General features: G+C 54.7%; 6 protein-coding genes across 6 annotated transcripts; 2 read left to right on the top strand and 4 right to left on the bottom strand.

Moving 5' to 3' along the window:
- Positions 1 to 910: 910 nt before the first annotated feature.
- On the top strand, positions 911 to 4,152 carry IE81DRAFT_363505 (hypothetical protein; the record flags this gene model as incomplete). Its single annotated transcript, XM_025516780.1, has 4 exons — positions 911 to 1,099; positions 1,179 to 2,318; positions 2,381 to 2,533; positions 2,599 to 4,152. The coding sequence occupies 4 exons, from the start codon at positions 911 to 913 to the stop codon at positions 4,150 to 4,152; spliced, it is 3,036 nt and encodes a 1,011-aa protein (XP_025373240.1).
- An 86-nt stretch (positions 4,153 to 4,238) lies between these two features.
- On the bottom strand, positions 4,239 to 6,917 carry IE81DRAFT_344144 (hypothetical protein; the record flags this gene model as incomplete). Its single annotated transcript, XM_025515777.1, has 12 exons — positions 4,239 to 4,455; positions 4,517 to 4,684; positions 4,752 to 4,891; positions 4,976 to 5,126; positions 5,199 to 5,296; positions 5,372 to 5,537; positions 5,633 to 5,872; positions 5,939 to 6,117; positions 6,188 to 6,392; positions 6,462 to 6,612; positions 6,690 to 6,758; positions 6,827 to 6,917. 12 exons carry the CDS (start codon positions 6,915 to 6,917, stop codon positions 4,239 to 4,241), a joined length of 1,875 nt encoding a protein of 624 aa, XP_025373239.1.
- Positions 6,918 to 8,836: 1,919 nt separating this feature from the next.
- Positions 8,837 to 11,639, bottom strand: IE81DRAFT_363503 (hypothetical protein; the record flags this gene model as incomplete). The annotated part of the gene is made up of 12 exons (XM_025516779.1): positions 8,837 to 9,124; positions 9,188 to 9,349; positions 9,423 to 9,562; positions 9,621 to 9,771; positions 9,847 to 9,977; positions 10,053 to 10,206; positions 10,272 to 10,565; positions 10,640 to 10,824; positions 10,896 to 11,112; positions 11,187 to 11,343; positions 11,408 to 11,482; positions 11,567 to 11,639. 12 exons carry the CDS (start codon positions 11,637 to 11,639, stop codon positions 8,995 to 8,997), a joined length of 1,869 nt encoding a protein of 622 aa, XP_025373238.1. The 3' UTR covers positions 8,837 to 8,994.
- Positions 11,640 to 15,313: 3,674 nt separating this feature from the next.
- On the bottom strand, positions 15,314 to 17,877 carry IE81DRAFT_344141 (hypothetical protein; the record flags this gene model as incomplete). Its single annotated transcript, XM_025515776.1, has 12 exons — positions 15,314 to 15,404; positions 15,480 to 15,641; positions 15,723 to 15,862; positions 15,925 to 16,075; positions 16,152 to 16,273; positions 16,334 to 16,490; positions 16,556 to 16,849; positions 16,922 to 17,106; positions 17,172 to 17,247; positions 17,445 to 17,601; positions 17,674 to 17,742; positions 17,805 to 17,877. 12 exons carry the CDS (start codon positions 17,875 to 17,877, stop codon positions 15,314 to 15,316), a joined length of 1,677 nt encoding a protein of 558 aa, XP_025373237.1.
- A 910-nt stretch (positions 17,878 to 18,787) lies between these two features.
- IE81DRAFT_344140 (hypothetical protein) lies at positions 18,788 to 20,012 on the top strand (the record flags this gene model as incomplete). The annotated part of the gene is made up of 4 exons (XM_025515775.1): positions 18,788 to 18,856; positions 18,939 to 19,280; positions 19,354 to 19,471; positions 19,558 to 20,012. 4 exons carry the CDS (start codon positions 18,788 to 18,790, stop codon positions 20,010 to 20,012), a joined length of 984 nt encoding a protein of 327 aa, XP_025373236.1.
- Positions 20,013 to 20,284: 272 nt separating this feature from the next.
- On the bottom strand, positions 20,285 to 22,103 carry IE81DRAFT_82189 (hypothetical protein). The gene is made up of 4 exons (XM_025517674.1): positions 21,787 to 22,103; positions 21,248 to 21,712; positions 21,000 to 21,126; positions 20,285 to 20,917 (listed from the first exon to the last, which is right to left on the bottom strand). The coding sequence occupies exons 1-4, from the start codon at positions 21,819 to 21,821 to the stop codon at positions 20,558 to 20,560; spliced, it is 987 nt and encodes a 328-aa protein (XP_025373235.1). The 5' UTR covers positions 21,822 to 22,103; the 3' UTR covers positions 20,285 to 20,557.
- Between the last annotated feature and the right edge of the window lies 1 nt (position 22,104).

Below are 22,104 nucleotides of genomic sequence, written 5' to 3'. Positions count from 1 at the left end.
CCCTCAATCTGTGTGCAGCAAGCTGCTGCTGCTGCTGCAGCAAGCTCCCCGTGTCTCATCTTCGGACTTTCCTACTTTGGCTGCATGGAAGGTGGGCTCATGCACGCAGGTTCCGCGACAATCAACGTGAATCACAATGAGTGAATATGTGAATCACGAAGGCATTCAACTTTGACTTTGACTTTGGCACTGCATGCTGCCCTTGTCTCGGATCATCAAACAAACGAATGTTTCAACGTCGCGCCGCGAGAATGCTCTAGACCTTTTTGCTTTTTGCTCTCGAGCCGCCTCGAGGCCATCCATCCAGGAACGGTCAGCATGCAGCTGCAGAGCAGCCAAGACGCCGCTAAATGCTGGGTTTGGGTGTGGGGTACTCGTGACTGTAGCATCGGCGAGATCTCGGCCAGAGATGCCATCCAGAGCTGCTGCTGCTGCTGCTGCACGGCATGCACTCACGACTGCATAGGGCGGATCGAGGAGCACATTGACTCAAGACTGTGACTGTGCGAAGTGACTCCTGCTGACTGTCGATCGCGCCTACGTCAGTTTTTGAGGCAGACGTGCGTCAGTCGCGAGTCCAGTCACGCATCGGCCAATTCACCGCGGGCAAGAAGCAGCTTGCCGCGCGTCACTGCGCGGATCCGCATTCGAAGATCTGCGTTTGCCAAACCTCCACAGGCCGATGTGCGGCTCGATGCCGTAGGTAGGTAGGCGGATTGTTCCGAATTCGCCGAGCCTGCCTGACTGCCTAACCGCGCTGTGCTGTCGTGGATGAGGAAAGTCGCAAAATACGAAGGGGGCCGTGAATGGAGGCAGGCACAAGGAAGCGAGCGCTCTCCTTCTTTCCCACACCATCACCGCGAGCAGCCTTGGACAAGAGCGGCCCGCACATCGAAGAGCACGAGCGACAATGAAGGCGAATCTCCTCTTGCAGAGTCTGGCCATCTGCGCATGTGCTGCTTCGCCTTTTCACCAACAATCGCTGCATGCAAGTCGAGGTGAAGGTCAGGCCGCACCGGTCGATTCCTCGCAAGCCGACAACGCAGCTTTCAATTGGACACAGACCCTCACATCCTACGAACCGAACAGCTGGCAATCGGTGAGCTTCTTTGCGCTGTCCCATTCTGCTGCTGTGAGAAGCTAGCTGAAATTGCAAGCGCAACTTTGCTCCTGCCCAGCAACCGTACGTGTCCAATGGCTACATCGGGGCTCGACTTCCCGCGTCCGGCTTTGGTTTTCATTCCATCGAGCCATCCGCTTCGGACGTGCAGAATGGCGGACAAGGCTGGCCTCTTTTTGGCCCTCGTGTGACGGCAAACATGGTCGCCGGCTTTTACGACGTGCAGGCAAGCACCATCGGAACGAATTTTCCGCAAACAGGAGGCGAGTCGGTCATCTCCCTTTTGCCCACATGGACAGGTCTCTACCTCACTGTCGGCGTCGGCAGCGCGAACGAGTCTACCTTTTCCATCGCCACCCCAAGAGAAGAAATTAGCGAATTTGAGCAATCTTTGAGCCTTCGAAACGGTACCGTGATCACCCGTCTCTTGTGGAAGGGATTGAGGCTCTCTTACACTGCCATAACCCATCGAAGCATACCTGAACTCGGGCTCATCCGCCTCGACGTCGAGGCCAACGAGGACGCAGATGCCTCTCTTCTGCAGTCCATCGTCATTTCCGACGTTCTAGACGGTCGCGGGGCAGCGCGCGTCGAGGGTGAGGGTGCAGGCACTCTCAACTCTAGCGATGCCAAGACTACCATTCACAGCACCGTCTCCCCGGCAGGCGTACCGAACGTCACCGCTTGGGAGTTCAGCACCTTCTCTACGCTCATCTCGAACGCGTCCCAAAGCGCGGCAAATGAGCAGACATTTTCGGCAGTCGAGCTGCCCGAAAGCGTGGCAGCCATCATCAACGCGAGTGTGCCATCCACCTCTCACTCGTCTTTTCGTTTCGAGGCTGCTCACCGTGGGATCAGCGTGTGGAAGGCAGTCGGCATTGCCTCGACGGATGCGTTTTCGGATCCTAGAGCAAAAGCGCTGAACGCTTCCACCTCGGCCGTCAGGCAAGGGTGGACATCGCTCGTAGAGTCTCACAGGCAAGCGTGGGAGGACATTTGGAGCGAGGGAGGCGACATCGTCGTACACTCGGATAGCGTCGACGCGCAAGACTGGCAGCGCACCACCCGTGCCAGTCTCTTCCACCTGCTCGCTAACGTCAGGAGCAGCGAGGAAGGCCGTGGCCTTGGCGACAACTCCATCGCTCCCTCTGGCTTGACTTCCGACAGCTACGCTGGCTCTGTGTTCTGGGATGCCGAGGTGAGTTGAATCGTAATGCATTTGCTCCTGATCCAAGTGCTGACAGGTCTGCGTCTTTCCAGACCTGGATGTTCCCTTCACTGCTGAGCTTGTACCCGAAATACGCCGAAAGCATTCTCCTGTACCGTCACAAACAGCTGGAGCAGATAGAGGCCAACGCGAAGCAGTACAACTTGTCCGGACTGCTGTACCCCTGGGTGTCTGCGAGATATCAAGTGAGTCGACGCTGTCTAGGAATGCGGTACAAGCTTGGCTGAGATCAAAAGTGGAATCCTGCCAGAACTGCACAGGAGTCGGTCCCTGTTACAATTACGAGTACCATCTGAACACCGACATTGCTCTGGCGCATTGGCAACATTACCAGCAGACGGGCAACAGGACTTTCTTGGAGCGCTACACGTGGCCCATACTTCGTGGGGTCTCTGAGATGTTTGCCTCGCTGGTGAATCGCACTGAAGATGGCGGTTATCGCGTGCTCAACGCAACAGCTCCGGACGAGTACGCTAATAGAGTCGACGCCGAGGCTTTCACGGATGCGGGGGTCGAGGTCACTCTCAACGACGCCATTGAGGCAGCGGGCATTTTGGGCTTGCAGGATCAAGTGCCAGCCAATTGGTCTTCTATCGCCAACAACATGACTGTGCTGACCACCGACACGCCATCCAACAACACCGTTGTACTGGAATTCGAGGGCTTCAACGGGAGCATTGTCATCAAGCAAGCAGATGTTACTCTTTTGACATACCCGCTTGAAGTCTCGAAGAACAGGCAGCCCGATCCGCTGGCAGACTTGGAATACTACAGCGGTGCCACGTCTCCGAATGGACCGGGCATGACGTGGAGCATCTACAGCATCGTTGCCAGCGCCTTGTCCGAGTCTGGCTGCGAAGCCTACTCGCGTCTTCAAGAGTCTTGGAAGCCGTACGAGCGTCCGTTTGGCCAGTTCAGCGAGCAGACCACAGACGACTACAACGTCAATGGGGGCACGAATCCCGCATACACTTTCTTGACTGGTCATGGAGGCTACTTGCAAGTTTGGACGCACGGTATGACTGGATACAGAAGCCGCTCAGACGTCTTCTACTTGGATCCGAGCTTGCCTCCTCAGCTCGCGCCGGGAGGCTACACGGTCAAGGGTATGCGTCATCGCTCCAGCCGATTGGACGTCACGGTGGCAGGCGACAATACAACCATTGCTCACACGACTGGAGACGCCCCGGTCCGCGTCGAAATTGGTGCACGAAATGAGCGGGCAGGCAATTACACTCTCAATGTCGGAGAAGACTTGACCGTACCCACCACGCGCATCGACCTTTTTGCGCCATCCTACGCTGGCAACCTGGCACAGTGCGGCAATGCGACGTCGCAAGCCGAGGTCATGCCAGGAGGCTACGCGTTTGCTGCCAATGACGGGTCGAACGCGACGGCGTGGTCGCCAGTGGCGCGCAATGGCTCGCAAGGCGAAGCTGCATCTAATGTGCTGCTGCTCGACCTTGGTCAAAGTCCACGAGACATCAAGTCGATTCACATCAACTGGGCGAAGTATCCAGCATCGCAAGTCTCCGTCTCGACGAGCGCGAACGCGAATGCTGCTTCGGATAGCACGCTGCTCAACTCCACCGCTGTCACCAATCGCTCCGTGACAATTTCTGCTCCTTACAACGAGACGGGTTTCTCAATCGTCGATCTGAGAGTAGGCAATACCACCGACTTGCAGCTCGTAGACACTGGTGGCCCGCCCATCAATGCGAGATTCGTCGCAATCTCCATCAGCAACACCTCTGCCACGCCGGGCGTGCCTCCGACCATCGCGGAAGCCGTCGTGTTGGCTTGACAAGTGTACAAATTTACAACATGGATCGCAGCACGGAACACATGGTCGGGATGACAGGCGCAAACATCGCAGTGGCCTGAGGTGCCCTACTTTAAAGACGTCAGTGATCTGCCCCGAACGCCTTTCGAAGAAGTACTGCGCTCCTTCTTGCTCTTCTTCTTGTCCTTCTTCATGGATTCCTGTTTCTGAATGGTGCCTTTGCCTTTGCTTTCTCCCTCGCTCATGATGCTTGTCGTCTGTCTCTCGACTTTCGCGGCCCAATATCGAGCGTGTCTCGCAGGGATTGGAGATACACTGCTTGCACTGTATAGCTTATGGTCAGCATCAGCATACGAATGGTCCCACCGCTCGTCTGGCAGCTCACAACATGCCCTGTCCTTCGCCAGGCTTGCAGACCACTTTCATCTCTGTACCCTCCCACTTGAGCTCGCAAGTCCACTGCCAACGGTAGTAGGTGAGACCGGTGGCGGTGCACCGCCTGCAGGGAAAGGCAGCCTCGCTCAAGTCCAGCTTTATCGGTAGCAATTCCTCGCTGCATGGTCGCCTTTGGTGAGCCTGTGATGCGGCCTCGCAGTAAGTCAAAGCATCGCTCGACTCACAACGGTGCATCGTGCAGCCACCAAGGACAGGTTTCGGCCTTGCAGACCAAGATCTTGAGGGTAACTGTGCTTTCAAGCGGCGAGGCGGAGCAAAAAGCATTCAGAGTGGTCGGCGCGCATTCTACGTCGCCTTCCGTGTCCTGTCAAGAAGAAAAAAAAAAAGCGGGGAGCCAAATGGCGCTCAGCAGATGTTTGATTCTCTGGGCCGGCGCCGCTTTGCTCACCTTGGTTGCGAGCAGCTGAAATCTGCCAGGTAGGATGAAAGCTTGGGTTCGCGGATGCCTTATTTTGGAATCTCTGCGTGCCAAGTGTTCTGGCTTGTCCGGATCGTAACTCTCGCAAAATGCCATCCCAAAGAAAGACTTTCTGGTGTCTCTTTTCGAGCGCCGACGAAGTGTTCGGCCAGTCAGTCCCAAGCACCTCGGGAGATCAGACTCGACCACTCACTTGATGACGATATTGCGCATTGCCATTTGCACCGCACCTTCCGCAAGACTCTTTTGAGACATGGAGTCGGGTTCGACGACACGCACTCGTTGACGACCCTGTGCACACGCTTGCAGTCGCTCGCCCACGTGCGGTGAGTAACGTGTCAGCAGTGCTCTTCAGTCTCCTCTCACATCGCTCGTACTCGCAGTGCTGTGGAAAGGAGAGAGGGTGCCAATCTCCTTTGTTGTGAAGATGGCTACCGACTTGCCTTGCTGACATAGCGCATCGACGTGCTCGGCCACGTTTTCGGCTATGGCAGTCGAAGCTGCAGCGTAGAAAAACTCGATGACGGAATACCTGAAGCGAGTGGGTCAAAGGTGGCAGTTTATGAGCATGCAGCAGGAGGGTATCGGCGCTTCAAAGCTCACGTCGTCATTTGAGGAGCGGACCACGCTCGACGGGGGGCAGTGACATCCTCTTCCACGTTGGTTCGTCCACGTCGCTGACGTTTCTGGACACTCGCAGGGGTGCGCTTACGCAGCGGCATGCTGACTGTGCCACTCCCGCTTGGATCTGCCTGTACGGTCGTGCTGTCACTACTACGGGCCGTCGAGGTCCCTTGCCGGCGTCGATGGTTCGTGCTCGTTCGATCTGCGATCTGCTGGTACTTCTCTCCAGTCGATCGCCACGCGCTGTCAGACGGTAGAAAGCACGATCAGTGATGGGGCACCATAATGGTTGGGCGGACAACTACTCACGCCACATCACACCCATCCTCGGCGCCAACGACGATCACCTGCTCTCCTGCGCGCATCTGTGGGGCAACAAAATGCAAAGCAGCGTCGCTCCTGGACACCAACGTCAGCCTAAGACGACCCCCGGGCTCCACTATACCTGCTTCGCCGCACGCATGCTCCAACAAGCCGCGTTGCGCTTTCTGCTCGGACGCATGCGAAGATTCAGCGATGCGTCGAGTCGCTTCTATCTCAGCCTGCCGCTATACTTACTCCCCAATGACCTGGATGCGTCAAGACCAGCTCGACTTTGGTGGTGCCGTCGATCAGAGCTCGGTGTTCCTCGCTGAAGCGGCTCCAAAGGAAAGCGCCGACATCTTGCCATACCAAGCTCAAAAAGTCGGCAAGCTGCGTCAGTACACTGTCCAGATCCACAATCTCCGAATCGGTCGACGTGGCTGACGTCGCTCCGATGGCGCTGCAGGCAACTCGGACCTCTTCAGATAGGGCAAGCACTCCTTCGATGATGGTGCATATGCCTACTCACCGCATCAAAGCCCAGCAGTCGACGCTGCGACGTGGCGCTTGCGTGTGCGAATGCGCTTCTTCATCGCATTCGCAGCAAGGCGATGTGCGAAGCTTGGCGCGTCCGCAGTCATCGTACTCGACTATGCTCGCTACGAACTGCTGGCGCGTTCCTGCGCGGGCAGCCAAGTGCGAGCGTATGTCGTGAGGCGGCGGTAGCATATTGGTGCTGTCTGCGCAAGACACTCACCTGGCCAAGGATCAACACCTTCCACCTTGGGCTTCGCACCTCTCTTGACCAAACAGAAAGAGGCGCTCGCTGCATCATGAAGCAATCTCAAAACGGGCTGCTGCAGCGCGGACCTCCAGTCTTGCGCGTGCACTTACTAGCGTAGAATCCTACATCGATCCCAATGATCAGCCGCTTGAACGGATCAGCTCGAGCCAGTGTTGCTTGTGTGGCGACGGAGCGGCTCATGGAAACATCGACAATCTGACGGCAAACAGAACCGAGATGGGATGCTTCAACGAAAGCTTGGAGAGCGTCAGTGCAGCAAGGAGAAGAGGATCGAGCGTCTAGCGAAGAGCGGTCAAGATTGTGGATCAAGCATGCAGACAGGCGACGTCTGTGGGGAGGGAGCGTAGAATCTGCGATGGTACCTTCGTGATCCGTGCTGGTTCGCGAGTGGTTCCGTATGCAACCTCTTGCTTATACACGACTGTGAAATTCTCGTGACTGCGGCTCATTGCTGGTGGTTCTTTATATATATTCACTCGCGGAGGTCTTTCGTGTGCACGTCGTATGCAGGTGCGCCGTGATGCTGTAGACATTCGATGAACATGCATGCTGCTGCGCCGCCGCGCTTGCTGCTGTAGCTAGCTATATCGATAATCAAAATATCTATATATGCATGTACGCGTGTGTGTTTAATATATTCGGGAGTTCGATTACCACGCGAATTCAAATTCTTCGCGGGCCGCGGTGAGTCGTATCACGACTCAGGATTTGAAAGATTCAAGATTAGGTATCACTTTTACCATTGACTATTATTGATTCAAATTTGAGATTTCATTGAGGTAGGTGTGAGATGCATCGCCAGCGCATGCAGCTTTGCGTTCGCGATTCATCCATGGATTCTTGATTCAAATCGAGGTATACCTGACCCCTTGCCTCACTCTGAAGACTCTCGATCACTTGTTTGCTACTCCTGTGCAACATCCCCGCCCGATGTACCCGCCGCTCCTCAATCGCATCGAGAATTGTCAGTTTCGGATCAGGTCTCCTGAGTCGACTTCGAGTCCTGACACGTTGCGCTGGAACGTGGACCTGACTCGTCAGCACACGTCACACGTGCAAAGTGATCGCGTACCTCGAAAGTCGTGGAGCGTGTGAGCGTCGACCAACCACACGCGTTCGGTTGGACCTTTGACAACTTCATTCATTGCAACATCGAGTGAACTGACCGCACGATCTGCACTCGTGCAGACATCGGGATTTGGTTGCTGACGTTCGGTGGGCCATGTGCGCGCCGCACTTGACTCAAGACTGATGGACTTGGTCTGGGCCAAAGATCCCTCTTGTAAATTCAGATTGCTGTCTGCGCGTATTACCGGCATGTGACACCAGAAGCCATGCAAGGCTCACTTACACTCGTGACCCTGATGGCGTTCACATTCACATTCATGATTCATATTGAGCAATTGAGAGGGTGCAGAGCATGCACCTACTGGGCGCAGACGCTTCAAGAGTCACATGTTTCGCAGTCTGACTGTTGACGTGTGACTCGAATATGCACACATGATGCCAAATGCCCCGTATGTCTGAGTTGGCCGCGTCTATATATAGCTGCATGCATCAGCAGCAACTCATCTTCAATTGCGGCAATATGCTGTGACATTCAGCATTCGTAATTCGACGTTTCCACAAGGACGAATCACAATCACGAAGGCGTCACTCACGCCCGATCGATCATGACTGCTCTGAAGCCGACTCGCTCTACAAGGAGACAGCCTTCGCTCCTGCTGCTCAGATATCGTCGGCGCTTGGGGAGCCGACGTAGCTAGGTATACTTTAAGGTTCTGCTCTCACATCTCAAGCTGATTTGTCTCACTCGGCACCGGCAGTCACTCATTGAAAAGCTTTTCATCGCATTCGATGTACTGAGCTCTTCGCTCAAGCGCATCGGGCTTGTCTGACCTTGTGTCGAGTAGTGTGGGTCTCGCCTCTGCGTTCTTCTTGCATCGGTCTCGTGTGTCTGGGTTTCTTGTCCCCCATTTGGGTCTGGTGGGCCTTGGTGAGTCTCTCGGCAGTGACGCCTCTACAGGAAATCTCTAGCGTGTTGGGAAATGTATCTACAAGTAGTCAACGTTTAGTTCAGAGTCGCACGATTTTGAGTTGGAGTCGAGCTTTGCATGAGCGCAGGGCGCCGCCGCCGCCCTTTTCGGACTGCGGCTTTGATCAGGACGATGGCACGTACTCGTGATGATCGACTGGGCGAGGGCCTTCAGAGGGCCCACATATGTCCCCATGCAAGCCTTGGCGGACGGGACTAAGCTCAGTCGGATTCAGAGTCTGAGTCTAAATCGATAGTTGCGACGTCTGGCGAGGCACCTTTGCCTTTGACTGGCTTCGTCGACTGCTTAGTCGCGGCTGCAATGCCAGGATGACTGGCCCGAATGGTGACGCTGCAGGTGAAGAGCATCAGTGAATCAGTCGCTCTCTCGCCAAGCGACGCGCTGTGCACTGACCTCTTGCTGCCTTGCGAGCACACAGCTGCGATTTCCGCCCCGAACAGACGGAATTGGAGCCAGTACGTCCAATTGAAGTAGCGTTCGTGTTGGGTGTTCTTCTTTGGTGTGCACTCGAATTCGTGCTCTGCAAGATCCACGCTAAACTTTGCCACCTTCTCACTGCAGGGAGAAAAGCGAAGAGAGGCCGCGGAATAAGCAGCGGCTCAGGTTGACGGTGGCCTTGACTCCTCACAAGTCTCCTTCATCAAGCCACTCGGGGCAGTCGTGGCCGCGATAAGCGTACACTTCATCGGCAGTGCAAGCCAGGTCGGAGGTCCAAGTAGTAATTGAGAAGTCTTCGCTTGGACCAGTGTTTGAAGCGCCTCTTTCACCCTGCATAGTGGCCAAATATGAGCAGCGGTGACAGGACGACGTCCTGCTCGTTACGCACTTTGGAGACCAGACGCGCAAAATACCCAGGGATGAAAAACTTGCCAGTGACATTGTCCAAATACTTGTGATGAGCACGAGCTCGATGCTCTGGGTCTGCTGCGTCGAATTCGCGTTTGACTTCGATGCCGAAGTGCATCGGGGCCAGATGTCTGCAGGACCCAGGGAGTGTCGCGCAAGTGAGCGACACCCCATGTCCGCCGCGCTTGTCAACGTTTGAACCTCACAACTCAACGAGATTTTCTGCCATAGCTTGCGCGGCGCCAGAAGCTACAGCCTTTTCGTTGGCTTGGTCAGGTTTACAGAAGACAATTTCGTGGCTGACAAGCCCTCTCGCAGTGCGAAGTCTTTTCTCGACCTGTGGCAAGAAATTTAGATTGGTCAGCAGGACACTGTGCGAATCTCCGTCGATCGCTAAGCCGCTCTCACACACCTCAGAACGGTAGAGTTGCGACTCTCCAAGGCCACCGAGGAACGCCACGCGGTTGACTCGAAGTCTTTCTTTCTCTGAGCAATATCGAATTTTTTCGAGGACGCTCAAGACCGTTCCGTCGATAGAATCGCGGAAAATTTGTCGGATCGCGGCTCTGGGGAGTAAAAGTATGAGCGAGCCGCTTGCTTGAATTGCTTGTCTAATTGCTAGGGCACTCACTTGGTGAGAACCAGGCTTCCATTCTTGACGTACGCCAAGGTTTTGTCGTGATCTGCGGCTGGTGGCGGTGTCGTGTCCTCGTCTACATAGATGCTCAATGGATGGTCTTTGGCATTATTCTTGAGATGAAGTTTCACTTGCGACCACTTCTCATAGGCGTGTTCGCGAGTTCTTCGATCTTCAACTAGTTCATCTATGATGGCTTTAGCTGCAGTGTCTAGTGTGGTAGATCCAGCGTAGATGCAAGCAGGCAAAGCAACTTGTCTGAACAGGCCCCTAGAACGGTGGTACGTTCTGACCAGGGAGAAGAAGTGCGATCTTGTGAGACTGAGCTTTGAAAGGGCTCAGACAACTCTCTGCGGGCTTACGAAATATCAATGGTTCCACCTCCCGCATCCACGATGACCGTGACATCTCCTTCTTCGATTTGCGATGCCATATAATGGAGCGATGCCTCTCCTTCGGAAATGAAGGTGATGTTGACAGAATGTTGTGGCACTTTCGTCAGTCCAGCAAGCTCACACGCTTTCCTCATTTCCGTCTGCTGGACGCCCTGTGTATTGTTTGTTGTCGATTGGGAACATCAGCAGTTGGGCTAAGCATATACACAAAAAGGGTGCGCACCTCCCATCCATTTGGGTGACTGAGTACAAGCTCGACGTCTATGCCTTGCTCTACTGCAAGCCCTTCCATGGTCTTGCGCGACTTGATATATTCCATGAGATCCCTGTAAGCCAGACCTAGAAAGTCTGCCGTGGCTTCTGTTGCACTCTTGTAGGTTGGAAGCTTGACTAAGTCTGCCGGATCGTTGATCCCTTGAAGCTCTATGTGGTCAGGTTTGCTATGAGAGCGAACAGTTTTGTCATCGTCAGCAGCTACGACCAACTCAGTCGGAGCCGAGTCTATTGCGCGCACAACTTGAGCTTCCACAGGCTCGCCGTCTCCACTTCTCCATCATGCAAAGCGTCTGCGAGATCTTGACCCTCTACATTGAGAGCATTGCCGTATCCGCGAACTGCTCTTTTAGAGCGAGAGTAGTAGACGACGGAAGGAAATTTTGCTTCGCCTCGCGCTTTTATGTAATAATGTCAGTTATCAGACTTGTCCTGGCAGGGTGAACTGTCAGATGCACTCACCGTCGTTAGACCACGCGAGCATTGGCCTGATATCTGGTTTGGACCCCGGCTGAAGAAGGCAGACGCTGGCTCCAGCTGAAGAGAAGATTCCAAATGGGATCAAGTTAGCACAAGCTAGCGAAGCGCGCACCCCATGATCGGCGAAGGAAAAGGACTGACAGTATGTAGTGCCGAAATCGAAGCTAATGACCAGCTTTCTGGGACCCTTGTACGCCTTCTGCAACGTTGCCATTTTGCAGAAATATTCAGGCAGCAGAAACCCACTGTGGACGTAAATGAGACGTCTAGACGGATATCACTGTCCTGGATAAGCGTGATTTGTGTGATTGAGCAAGCTATAGAGAGCGGAAAGCAGGCAGCGTTTTCGCGACGATGGATGGTAGACAAAGGATCGTGAATATTTGTACTCACTGAGGGATTTCGAGGTAGGGTCGGACGCGCGAGCTCAACTGGCGTTGTCGGGGATCGTGAGGGCGCTCGTTTCGCTCGTTCGGCTGTACCCGCGGTCGCAGGAACAGCGAGTAAAGCTCATCGACTCTTGCACCACCATCGCGTACGTCGAATCCTTACAGCTCTGACCAATCTCGTTCTGCCTCTTCTTCCTCGTGACTTGCGACAAGGGGGCATGTTCCCCTTTCCCTGAATCGTCAGACCGCAAGTGAAGGCTTGCAAGCTTGCAGCGTGAGACATGATTGGCCACTAAGCTTGGCCGATCCATAATAGTGAATTTGAGCATTCGCCTAATGAGCGCAGAGGAATTGCGAGGCTCGATACTGTCACCTAGTCTGCGCAATCAAGTGATACGAATTAGTGCAGACAGAATGATAACCTAGGTCCCTGTCAGCGACGTAAGGATATTGCGGGCACAGCGCTTCATCATCCATAGCGAGCCCGACTTTGCAGCAAATGTACTTTGAGGTCGGAGTTGCCGCTGCTAGGCTCACTTGGCCCCTTGAGGCCAGCGTCTTGTTCGAGACCGCGGAAAAAAGTTGGAAGGAGTGCGCACCGGAGGCTTTGGATAAGAAGCTCTTCTTAAGTAAAAATGGCGCTGTAGGGGCCGGGCTCGAGACCTGACCAGCTCAACATCACCCGGCAACAAGGCAAGGGTGATGCTTTGTAGAAGGTTCACGTTCTGCATAAGCATTGCCGAGCTCGATCGCTAAGCTTTTGCATTCGTGTACCCCTCCGCACTGATCCAACGATGAGAACACGAAACGCAGCAAGGGTAGCTGTAAGCAGCTCATGCTCAGAAAGCTCTCAGGTCAGCGGGACCGAGAATACTCGCTTGTCTCGCGACCTTTCCCTGACTCCGATGGCTCAGGCGCCTTTTGACCGCTCAGCTGGGAAGGACCCACAGATCATGGATATCAGAGCACATTTGGACCTCTTCTGCCAATCTCGAGACAACGAGGTGCACCAAGCTCGATTTGCGTCTGATCGACTTCGTCAAGAGCTGAAAGCCTGCCAAAATGAGCTTCGCCGTTGCCGAGAAGATCTGCGTAGTGCCGAGTCGACGGTAGAAGAGCAAGGGAAGCTGCTCGCAGCTTGTGGCGCACAGTACGCGCAGGTGACCCCTCAGGAGCTCAGACGCAAAGTCGACGCCATCAATACCAGACTGCAACTCTTCATACATCAAGTCGTTATCCGGATTAACGGCTTGAAAGGTGCCAAGCGCGTGAGTCAATCCGCGGCACGTGAGCCAATAGAGTGCCAAGCTGATCCGTCTTTGTGCTTGCAAACAACCTACCGCAGGGAACCTTGATATCCAGCATATACCATAGCCTGCATTTGAAAGTCTGTGTGCCATTCGTCAGCATGGCCCCGGATCAGCTGGCATTAGAGGGCATGTCTCCCTCACCATTGGGGTGGCAAGACGTCTTTGCGTGTATTGGGCGAGAAGGTCAGTTCAATCAGTCTGGGCCAAAGCGGATCTAATTGCACGTGTGATCTCACTCACGCATGTCTTTTTTGCACCCTGCTCGCTGGTCGTCAGAGGGAAAATCGGTGGCAAAAAAGTTCCAGGGGATGATGCGACGTGCGATCTCTAACTTGTGCTCCGACTCGTTGATCCAGGAGGACCAGATCGTGGCTCTCAAGGCTTCCATCATCAGCGGCTGTAGCAAAGAGGGCAAGAGTTTTCCATACGCGGCTTTGTCGAGAGTCTTGGATAGGAAGTACATCCAAGACGACCTGATGGAGGTCGTTGGTGGACTTTCTGAGATCATGAGGGATGTAAGAGAGAGACTGCAAAGCAAGGACTACGATATCGTCATCCAAGGCACGGAAGCGGATTGCACCTTCCAAATCGAGGAGTGCAGCGCAAGCCTGAGCTGCGCATCGACGCTGCGGCCAATTAGAACTCAGAGTCCGGCGCCACAGGAGCCAGTACACCAAGATGACTCTCGTGAACCGCGTACGAGCACGCGGATCAAGCGTGTTTCGCCAGCAGGTGGCTTGGTCGAGAAAAAGAACGTCTCGGAGAAGAAGCGCAAATTTGACGACTTGAGCGCCCAAGTGAAGACGGGAGAGCTTGCAAGTAATCCAGCTGACGCCGACCTCGATGCCCATAGCGACGCGGCAAGCGCACCCGAGTCGGAGAATGGCGGTCGGAAGCGCAGCAAGTTGAGCGACGACGAGACGATAGCTTTGATTGACGCTTCTGCTCTCAACGCGCTGCTCCGAAGCAAGAACAAGCCAGTAGATACATCAAGCCTGTCCTCGTCCGAATCTGAGGCAGAAGCCAGCACGGACGGCGAGACAGATGAAGCATGCGGCCCGGGGTCTATCGAGCAATCAGAACCATCCAACGAAGACTCACGAGCACAAGTCGAGAGGATGACGAGAGTTGAGGTGGAAGTACCTTCCAGAAAAGACGCCTCTGCGCCTTGATGATGACAAAATAGGTTCAAAGTGTTGGCCCGACGTACGCTTCGCTCGCAAAACCTTGCCATCCGCAGATGACGTGCCGCATTTTGATCAGATGGGTACCGATGCTCGAACATGCGTCCGTTAAATGTCCATGAATGTTCACGCTGTTGCCGTTTGATACTTCGAACGCCCAGTGCCGACACAATTCACCGAGACCACCTTGCCGACATCCGACGCTTCCGTGAGAGAACAAAGCAGAACGGTTGGTCGGGTTCACCGTGACGTACGAGACTGAGGTCAGAGTGAGGTTGACTGAGAAAGTAGCCCCTCGCATGCAGACCATTTCGCCTTGTTGCGGCAAGCCGGCCGTGATCGCGCGCACGGTTTCTACAACATCTACATCCATGCAGCCAGCATGGACTCTGCGCGAAGGGTGTGAGACACATGAGGGATGTGCCTTAATCGTGAATGCACGGGACATTATCACGTGGGGCAGACGCATGGACCCCTATACGTGTACCGCCTACTCGCCGCATAGCTCGCCTATATAAAAGAGCATGTTGTTTCGTCACCAGAGTATGGCATGAAGCATTTTGACCCCCATGTCGCCCGCAGTCATGCGCGCCCATGCTTGCTTTGGCTGCCACGCAAGTGCGTGAAGGTTGCGCTCACGATTCTGCGCTTTCATTAGTGATTCTTGACTCAGTGTGTTGCGGTATACGGTGACTGGAGAAATTTGAAGCCCTTCATAGAAAGCTCATTGGGCTTGTCGTTGCACCCACGGTGGACCTGCACCGTCTGCATATGGCGAGCGCGATTGTCGTGCTGACAGTGTGAAGGTCTGAGAGGGACGCAATGGACGACCAGTCTGCATTCACGGGGACCGGGACATGGTACACGTGCTTCCAACTTTCGGACAACCATCATTGATGACCAAGCCTTCTTCGATTTGGTTTGCTGCACTTTGAGGCTCGTGGTGCATCTTTACAAAAGCATCCGAATTGTTTGAGTCGTCGTGTGGTTCGAGTAGGGAGGAATTCAGTCGCGTCGAGGGCGCTTGTTGGACTTTGCCTTTTGTACCGGCTTCGTCGACCGCTTGGCTGCGCCAACAATTCCTGGATGACTGGCTCTGAATTTGCAGCTGGAAACGAGCGCTATATCAGGGACACACCTCCAGGGACTGAGTGACACACCTTCGACTGACCTTTTGCTTCCTTGAGAGCAGACAGCCTCGAGCTCGGTACCAAAGAGGCGGAACTGCAGCTCATAGTTCCACTCGTAGACCTCAAGACCCTCCGCATTGACTTTTGCCTTGCATTCAAAATCTTCTCGTGCAATGTCCAGTTGGACTCGCAGGAGCTTGTCGCTTTGAAGGTCACATGACGACAACGTGAGCACGATTTCTGCATTTTTGAACATTCCGACACTGGCCTAAGTGGATGCTCACAAATTCCCCTCGTCCAGCCATTCTGGACACTCATGACCTCGAAACTCAAATACCTCGTCATCTGTGCACGCAAGGTTGTCCGTCCACGTGGTGATGGAGAAAGGCTCACTCGGACCTGCGTTGCTTGAGCCCCGTTCTCCCTGTCAAGATCAACGCGGAGGTCAGTACCGTCCACGCGTTTCCAGCATACTTTGTGACTCACCTTGCTGATCAGGCGTGAGAAAATGCCTCCAAGATACCACTTGCCGGTCACGGGGTCTTGGTGCTTCTTGTGAGCCCGTAGACGATGTTCCGGATTCGAAGCGTCAAATTCCATCTGTACCTCGATGCCAAAATGCATAGGCGCAAGATGTCTGCATGGTGCACGCGTGGAAATTTCAGTGAAATTAACAGTGATGTGCGATTATACTAGGCACTGGCCGGACTCACAGTTCCACTATATTCGAAGCTGCTGCGCGAGCCGCACCCAAGGCTACAGCTTTCGAGTGTGCTTCATCAGCTTTGCAGAATGTTACTCGGGAGGAACCAGAGGCAATGACGCGTTTTTCAACCTGATTGCAAAGTGGAGTCAACGTCGGAATCGACCATCACCTAGCGCCCGTCTGTCTCACCTCAGAGCGATAGTATTGGGAATCCCCTAATCCTCCGAGGAATACTACGCGATTGACTTGAAGTGCCTCGCGCAAATTTGCACAGTAGTCCATCTTGTCCAGTATGCTCGAGACAGTGCTATCTACGCTCGATTTGAAGATCTCTTTGATACCTGCTCTAAAAACCAGGGATACGGGCGGGTCAGGAAGACATCGATGTTTCCTGCATTGTCGCACGCTCACTTTGTAATGATTAGGTCGCTGCCTTTGACGTACGCGGGCGCGTTGCGCCGAGTCGTGTTTGGAGGAGGGGTGGTATCTTCGTTCATGTACAAGCTCAACGTAACATCCTTGGTGGTCTCCTTAAGGAGTAGCTTTACTCGTTTCCACTCCTTGTAGGCGCGGTTTCGAGCGCTTGTGTCTTCAAGGACGCTATCTACCAGCACTTCGGCCGCGCGATCTAGCGTGATCGAGCCGGCGTATAGACAGTCCGGTAACGCAACCTCGTTGTAGACACCATTCGAACATTCATAGGTACTGCCGATGTGATGTGCTTGAGCTGCTGTGCTTCCCACGTCGCGAAGTCGAAAGCCATTACACGTGACTCACGAAATGTCGATAGTGCCGCCTCCCGCGTCAACAACGACCACCACGTCTCCGTCTTCAAGCTGCGAGGAGACAAAGTGTAGACAAGCCTCTCCTTCTGCAATGAAGTTGAGCTCCACGTCATGATCTGGACAAGAGGTTATCTTCGCCATCTCGCACGCTCTTCGCAATGCGGATTGTTGGGAGCCCTGCGTGCGATGGATGCTCGTCCGCCTAAGTTGACGAGCCTTCGACCGCACCTCCAACGACGCACCTCCCAGCCATTGGGGTGGCTCATCATGAGCTTAATGTCAACGCCCTGTTTCCAGGCGTTGTCCAGAATACCGCCTCTTTTCGCTATGAACGTGCGAAGGTCGCGCCATGCTAGCTGCAATAGGTCAGCGGTCACACGCACGGCCTGCTTATTGCATGGCAGGTTGACGAGGGTTTTGACATCGTCGAGACCTTGGACCTCGATATGATCAGGTTTCTAGGCAAATGACGTTGTGTCAAACGCGCCTCAATGCCGCAGTAACTCGGCACTCACAAGCAGAGCTTGAAGTTCCGAGCTGCCTCTAGCTCTCCCGCAGCAAGCGCGTCTTCGATCTCGGTGCTCTCTAGCTCGTCTGCAGACCCGTACGCGTGCAAGCCACCATTCGCTTTTGTGTAATACACGATTGACGCAAACTTTGCCCACCCCACGCCTGCACGTCGTATTGAAGTCAACGGGGCCAAGTTCTGAGCAGCATGTCACTAGAAGCCTCAATATCACTCACCAGGCCAGGGCATTACCGGTCGGGGGTCGGGCACTTCTCCAGGATTAAGGAGACATATGGCGGCGCCAGCTGCTCCAAGAATGTAAGGTCTTCTTAAGAGGGATCCAGGCGGAAGAGCCGAGCAGACTCACAGTAGGTGGTGCCGAAGTCGAAGGCGATGACCAGCTCCTTGGGTCCCTTGTGAGGCACTTGAGGGACCAGCATATTGACGAATTGCAGTGCAGAGAAGGGATAGAGCAAGCTCTCGTGGGAATGATCGTTGAACGTGAGACGAAGCGGGGCTGTTGTGTAACGTGGTCCACGGTGCATCTGTCATGCCGAGTGGCACGAAGGGACTCATCCCCGATTTGTAGTTCAAGGGCTTTTCCATTCTGAGTGAAGCAAGCTCTGTGATTCTGGAGCCCAAGAACCGCTGATGAAGCGAGTTGCGAAGTGAGGTCGAGGAGCCCCAATCTCAGCTCTCTTGGATTCGACCTCCAGATTAAGGGCATCGAAAGGTGATCGATCACATTTGGCAGCGCGCCTCGATCTCGGTTCGCCAGCAGGGCGCTGCAAGTCCCCAAACGCTGAGTGAAACGAGCCCCTGGTTCGGCTCGAGCTGCTGCACAGCCTGCACCTAATCATCTTGACAGTGTAAACGAGAGAATATGTACTTCGACGTTGACCAGGAGGAACCGAGCGGGCCTGCCGGCCTGCGCACCTTGGCAGGCAATCATTGCCCGGATCACTTGTCTGCCCAAATTGATTGGGTGACTGACAGAACTTCAGTCAATGTATTTGCCATCTGTCTGCGCACAGTGCACTCACCTCCTCGCCTCTTTCGCTGGACCGGTAGAGCTGCAAAGAGCTCTGAGGGGGAGCACCGCACCAGACCTTTGAAACTTGAGTGTGCTCTTTGTCTTGCGTGACCCCCGTGAGCCGCTCACGCTTGCAGGCAAGTGAGTCGCGCACAGCATCTCGCTACCTTCGCCTCTTCTTCCCTCTTCTTGAAGATCCATGTCGCCGGTTCTTAAAGCTCGGATCTCGGATGGGATGGACGTATTCCAGGCTTTGTACAGCGAATGGCAAATCCTGTGCTCGCGATTTTGCAAAGGTGACGAGCAGGGAGAGCGCCATGTCGGAAAGCTCGCTGTCGGAACGCTCGCCCAAAGCGCTCATCGCGAGCACGAGACGGGAACCTGAGGTGAGCTAGAAACATTCCTGTCCATGAGTGAGGTTTGCTGACTCCCTGCGGGTGTCGACTGTATACTGCCCGCGATTGCCAGGAGGCCCTCGAACACCATGTTCAAGCAGCAAACAAGTATGTGGGGCTGTGCAAGGCGAAGTGGGAGAAAAGCTTAGAAGAAGCTAGATTGAAGGCAGAGCGCTATCGCAACAAGTCAGAACAGGATGCTCGAGCGCTCAAGCGCTGCCAGCAGGATCTTCAGGACGCTCAAGCTTCGGTGCGAGAGTACAAGAGTCTAGTCCAAGCTACGGGCGAGGTCTTCGATGCAGCCGCACCCAAGGAGGTCTTCGAGAAGGTCGATTCGTACAACGCTCAGGTGGAATTGTTGGTCGATAGCATGTTCGGTGACTTGAAGATGACCGGATCAAGGGCGATGCGCCGAGTACGTCGAAAGAAGAAGTCCGCTACGATTCTCGGGCCGCGCAAACATGACGCCTTCGCTGCATCTCCCACAGTCGGCATTGCACGAGAATCTGCATTTCGCCATGCACCAGCACGTCGTTGTGCCATTTGTCAGCCTCATGGACGATACTTCACCATGGGACGAGGTCTTCATTTGGATCCAGGAGCAGGGTAGGCGTCACTGTCGTGCCAAAGACGTCGTCCATGATTCTTGACTGCCACTGATGCCGCATATCTTTCACCATCTTATTCTCCAGATGGTGTCTCCGTTCGCAGGCGGGTGCAAGCCAAGCTGAGGAACGCGCTGAGGGCAGTGTGCTCGCGAAGGCCGATAAAGAGCGAGGTGAAGGACATCATTTCCACCATCAAGCGCAGAAACAGCAGCTTGGGAATCTCCTTCACGCAGGGCAAAATTGCGGACATGCTCTGCGAGGTTTCCAGGGATCTGGAGGATCTACTTGAATGCCTTTGCTCGATCAGCACGGACGTGCGCGAGAACTTGCTGGAGGACGACTACTATCTTGTCGTGAATGGACTTGGCATCAGGTGTGCTTTGCAGCTCAAGAAGCGGTCCAGCAAAGCGAGTGTGAGCTGCCCGAGAGCCGTATCAACAGAGACGGATGCGACCGAAGGCTGTGCAAAGAAGAAGAGGAGCTCCGCGCGCTCCGAGACGCAGGACAAGCGACAGCAAAAGAGGAAGAATGAGGAATGAGACAGACGATTCCTACCCTCGAGGCACGTTTGGCCTCGAAGACGAGCCGGCTAGATCAATGGAGAATGTCTGAAGCAGCCCGCGGAGGCAAAGTCCGAAGAGCAAGGATTCATTTGGTGCCCAGCAGATCCATTGCCGCCAGAGCGCCCGCAGCCTGTGGCACCGGACATCGACATGCCATTGTGATAGACGTGTTCTGCTTGATGATCAACGCGCAAGTCCTTCAATGTGGCCATCATGGACATCTGCTTTGGTGGCGCGGAGTATGCGACGTGTATCGGGAGCTGCGCCATGAGGGGTCCTTATGAAAGCTCCGAGATTAGATCGAATGACCAAAGCGATGCGCTTTGTGTCAATGATTGGTATTGGAGGGTTGAGGACACCCTAGGCTGATTCGGTAGTGAGCATACCTGTGCCACCCTCCGCGCACATTCGCCTCCGACTCCTCTTTGATGTAGAGGACAACCAGGAGCACCACGACAAGCTATCGGTCTTCCATAGGCACTTCGAGTGCTGACCAGAAACGCAGCCATTATTGATGTCGTTCATGAGGTTACAGTTCCATGATCTCGCTCTTCCGTTCCTCGAAGGCCCACCAATCTGCTCCTCAGCCAGTCAGCAGGCCTGAATATGCCTCTCCTAGCATCCTCTCCATCCGGTCTCTCCCTCTTGAGCGTCTCGTCGTTCGTGCCGCCTCGTCTCAAATCCTTCCACCATCCTCTTGCCTGCTCGTACTTCCTCCTAGCCCTCACGATCAAGCTGGGTGGATAGCCGTCCAAAAATGGCGGTCTCAGAGCTTGAGCAAGCTTGCCTCTCTTCGTCATGGTGGTCGAGTGAGACGAAGGTGGCTCGCCTGATGCGGCTCGGAGAAGAGCCGCATGCACCAGGAGCAAGCCGTCATGACTCTGATCGGGTGGAAGATGAGCACGAGAGCGTCAGCAATGGGCAGGTTCGTTGTCGATGCGCAGCATGTATGATTCTACTCGCCGTCTCTGCGTGCGCGACGAAACGCTTCAGGCCAAATTTTTCTATTCGCCTCGCTAGGAATGCGGCCGATACGCTGGAAGTGATGTGCCCGCGCGAGAGGCAAGCGACTGTGCTCTCTGACACGGAGCTGAAGAAGGGCGGTAGCAGAAATGGTCAGCACACAACCTGCTTCTGGTGCATCCCCCTTGCGTTGGCTCATCCTTCGACTCCCCTCTCGCGTACTACGAGCTAGTGTTCGGGCGACTCACTCAATTCCTGTGGATGCTTGATCGCCTCTAAGAGGCTGTTTCCCCTTCACATCCGCATCTCCGCCGGATTTGATGCTCGAGGAGATTCGCTCAGTCAGCGTCAGACCTTCAGTAACCGCCAGCACGGTGGTGTGATCCAAGTTCCTGGTCCAAGTGTGCATCCTTCTTCCCTCATTCTGATCAGCCGCATCGAGCTCCACAAGACTCTCCTCTAACACCCAGCTCTCGCTGTTTCGTAGAATGCCTTTGGGTGCCCAGGCAGGAAGCGTGCCCTTCTTGAGGATGAGCCGCGTAGTGCGCAAGCCATAGCGAGTGTACGAAGCGGATGAGGAGGAGGAGGAGGAGCTAGAGGATGCATCTAGAGGGACGAGTCGACGATCGATGACATCCGCGCAGATGACATGATTTGCCAGCGGGTTCGGGTAGCGCTCGAAGTATGCCGGTACGAGCGTGGAGAAGGAAGCTCTGCGAGGCGGTGTCCGAGCATGGCACTGTTAGAGCTGGTGGCGTACACTGCCGAGCTCATGCGTTTCACTCACCGGAAGCTGGACGTGGTGGAGTGCTCTTGAGGCATTGCAATCTTGTCACACGCGTGATGGACCTCTTGCGAAGCTCGCGCACGGAAGATGCTGGACTCTGCAATCCTCTGCGCGCAGTGCCAAGACGCGGAACCGTGTATGCGTGAGCGATTTGCTACGGCGATATCCTCTAGGAGCTGAGTGAAGGTGCACCAATAGCGAGAGCAGCTGCGAAGTGAGGTGGACAGCGGCAGATCGCATTTGGCGGAGATGATCGTATATACATGCACAGCATGTGATGTGCAAAAAAAGCGCAGCGACTTGGAAAGGCGCAAGCCT

This window comes from Ceraceosorus guamensis (assembly GCF_003144195.1).
Source record: "Ceraceosorus guamensis strain MCA 4658 unplaced genomic scaffold IE81scaffold_2, whole genome shotgun sequence".
Classification (NCBI taxonomy): Eukaryota; Fungi; Basidiomycota; class Exobasidiomycetes; order Ceraceosorales; family Ceraceosoraceae; genus Ceraceosorus; species Ceraceosorus guamensis.
Note: the sequence above shows the minus strand (reverse complement) of the source record. Positions and strands in the feature narration are given on the sequence as shown.